General features: G+C 44.0%; 1 gene segment (V, D, J or C); it reads right to left on the bottom strand.

Annotated features, from left to right (window-relative positions):
* Nucleotides 1–727: 727 nt before the first annotated feature.
* Nucleotides 728–1,033, bottom strand: LOC114923898 (the record flags this gene model as incomplete). The annotated part of the segment is given in 1 exon segment: nucleotides 728–1,033. A coding segment is annotated over 1 exon segment (306 nt), but the record flags the coding sequence as incomplete, so codon positions are not given.
* Nucleotides 1,034–1,128: the final 95 nt, after the last annotated feature.

Genomic DNA, 1,128 nt, shown 5'->3' on the forward strand with positions numbered 1-1,128 from the left:
CGCATCCTGGACATAAACTGTTTCAATTCCTGCCCTTAGGATGGCGCTATAGGGCATTACATGATAAAACAACTAGATACAAGGACAGTTTTTCTCCTGCTGAAACCCTAACCCCCACAGGATTGTCTTATGCCTATAGTGCTTTAAATGGCAGAAGTACAGCTCATTTATGGAAGGGAAGGGAAGGGAAGGGAAGGGAGAGGAGAGGAAAGGAGAGGGAAGGGAAAGGAAAGGAAAGGAAAGGAAAGGAAAGGAAAGGAAAGGAAAGGAAAGGAAAGGAAAGAGTCAAGAAGACCTGCAATGATGAACATTCATCTTAGAATTTTCTTCTGGATTAAACAATTGACTTCTCCCAATTGTTTTATTTTGCTCACAGGCTAAGCATAATCGTTCAACTGAAGAATGCCAAAGGTAGAGAATGAAATCAATGGCTTATTAAAAAAAAGTGAGAGGTATGAAAGAGGTAGGCATACATCACTATGTGTTTACAGTTATCGTTTTAATGCTGAGACAAAAAAAAAATGGTGGGCTGTTGTGTCTTGTCTTCCTGCATATCAAACTGATTATGGATTCTGCAAAATGGATCCTTGGCTAAATCTCTTCCTGAAAGAGATGGCCTGTCGTGCACGTTCAGTAGACCAGAGAGGGACCAACACAACCTTTGAACGTCTCCCTGCTCTGCGAAGGAAGAAGGTTTTTGTCTCAGTTCCCCATTCGATTGTCTCACTGTGGAACACGCTACCACTGCTATACCACATGCAACAGAAATAATCGGCCTCGTCTTCAGGCTGAAGGTTGGTGATGGTTAAGTAGCCATTGTTGCCTGACCGGGTTCCCGTGAATCGGTCTGGGATCCCTGGTCCCCTGCTGCTGCAGCCATCACAATGCACAAAGCGAGGGGCTTCTCCAGATTTCTGCTGGAGCCAGTAAATATAGTTTGGATTGCTGCTGATGGCACAGGTGATTTTAACTGTTCCTGCTAGAGATCCAGACTGGGAGACGGGCTGAGTCAAGGTGGGCTGTGAAGTGACGCCTTTACAAAGTGGAGGAAAAAGAGGAAATAATGAAGACTTGGACCTCCCAAAATCCAGAAGCATCCTTTCAATGGATAAAATTGGATTTTATATT

The sequence above is a fragment of the Protobothrops mucrosquamatus genome, unplaced genomic scaffold, assembly GCF_001527695.2.
Source record: "Protobothrops mucrosquamatus isolate PMUCROS unplaced genomic scaffold, P.Mucros_1.0 scaffold46036, whole genome shotgun sequence".
Classification (NCBI taxonomy): Eukaryota; Metazoa; Chordata; class Lepidosauria; order Squamata; family Viperidae; genus Protobothrops; species Protobothrops mucrosquamatus.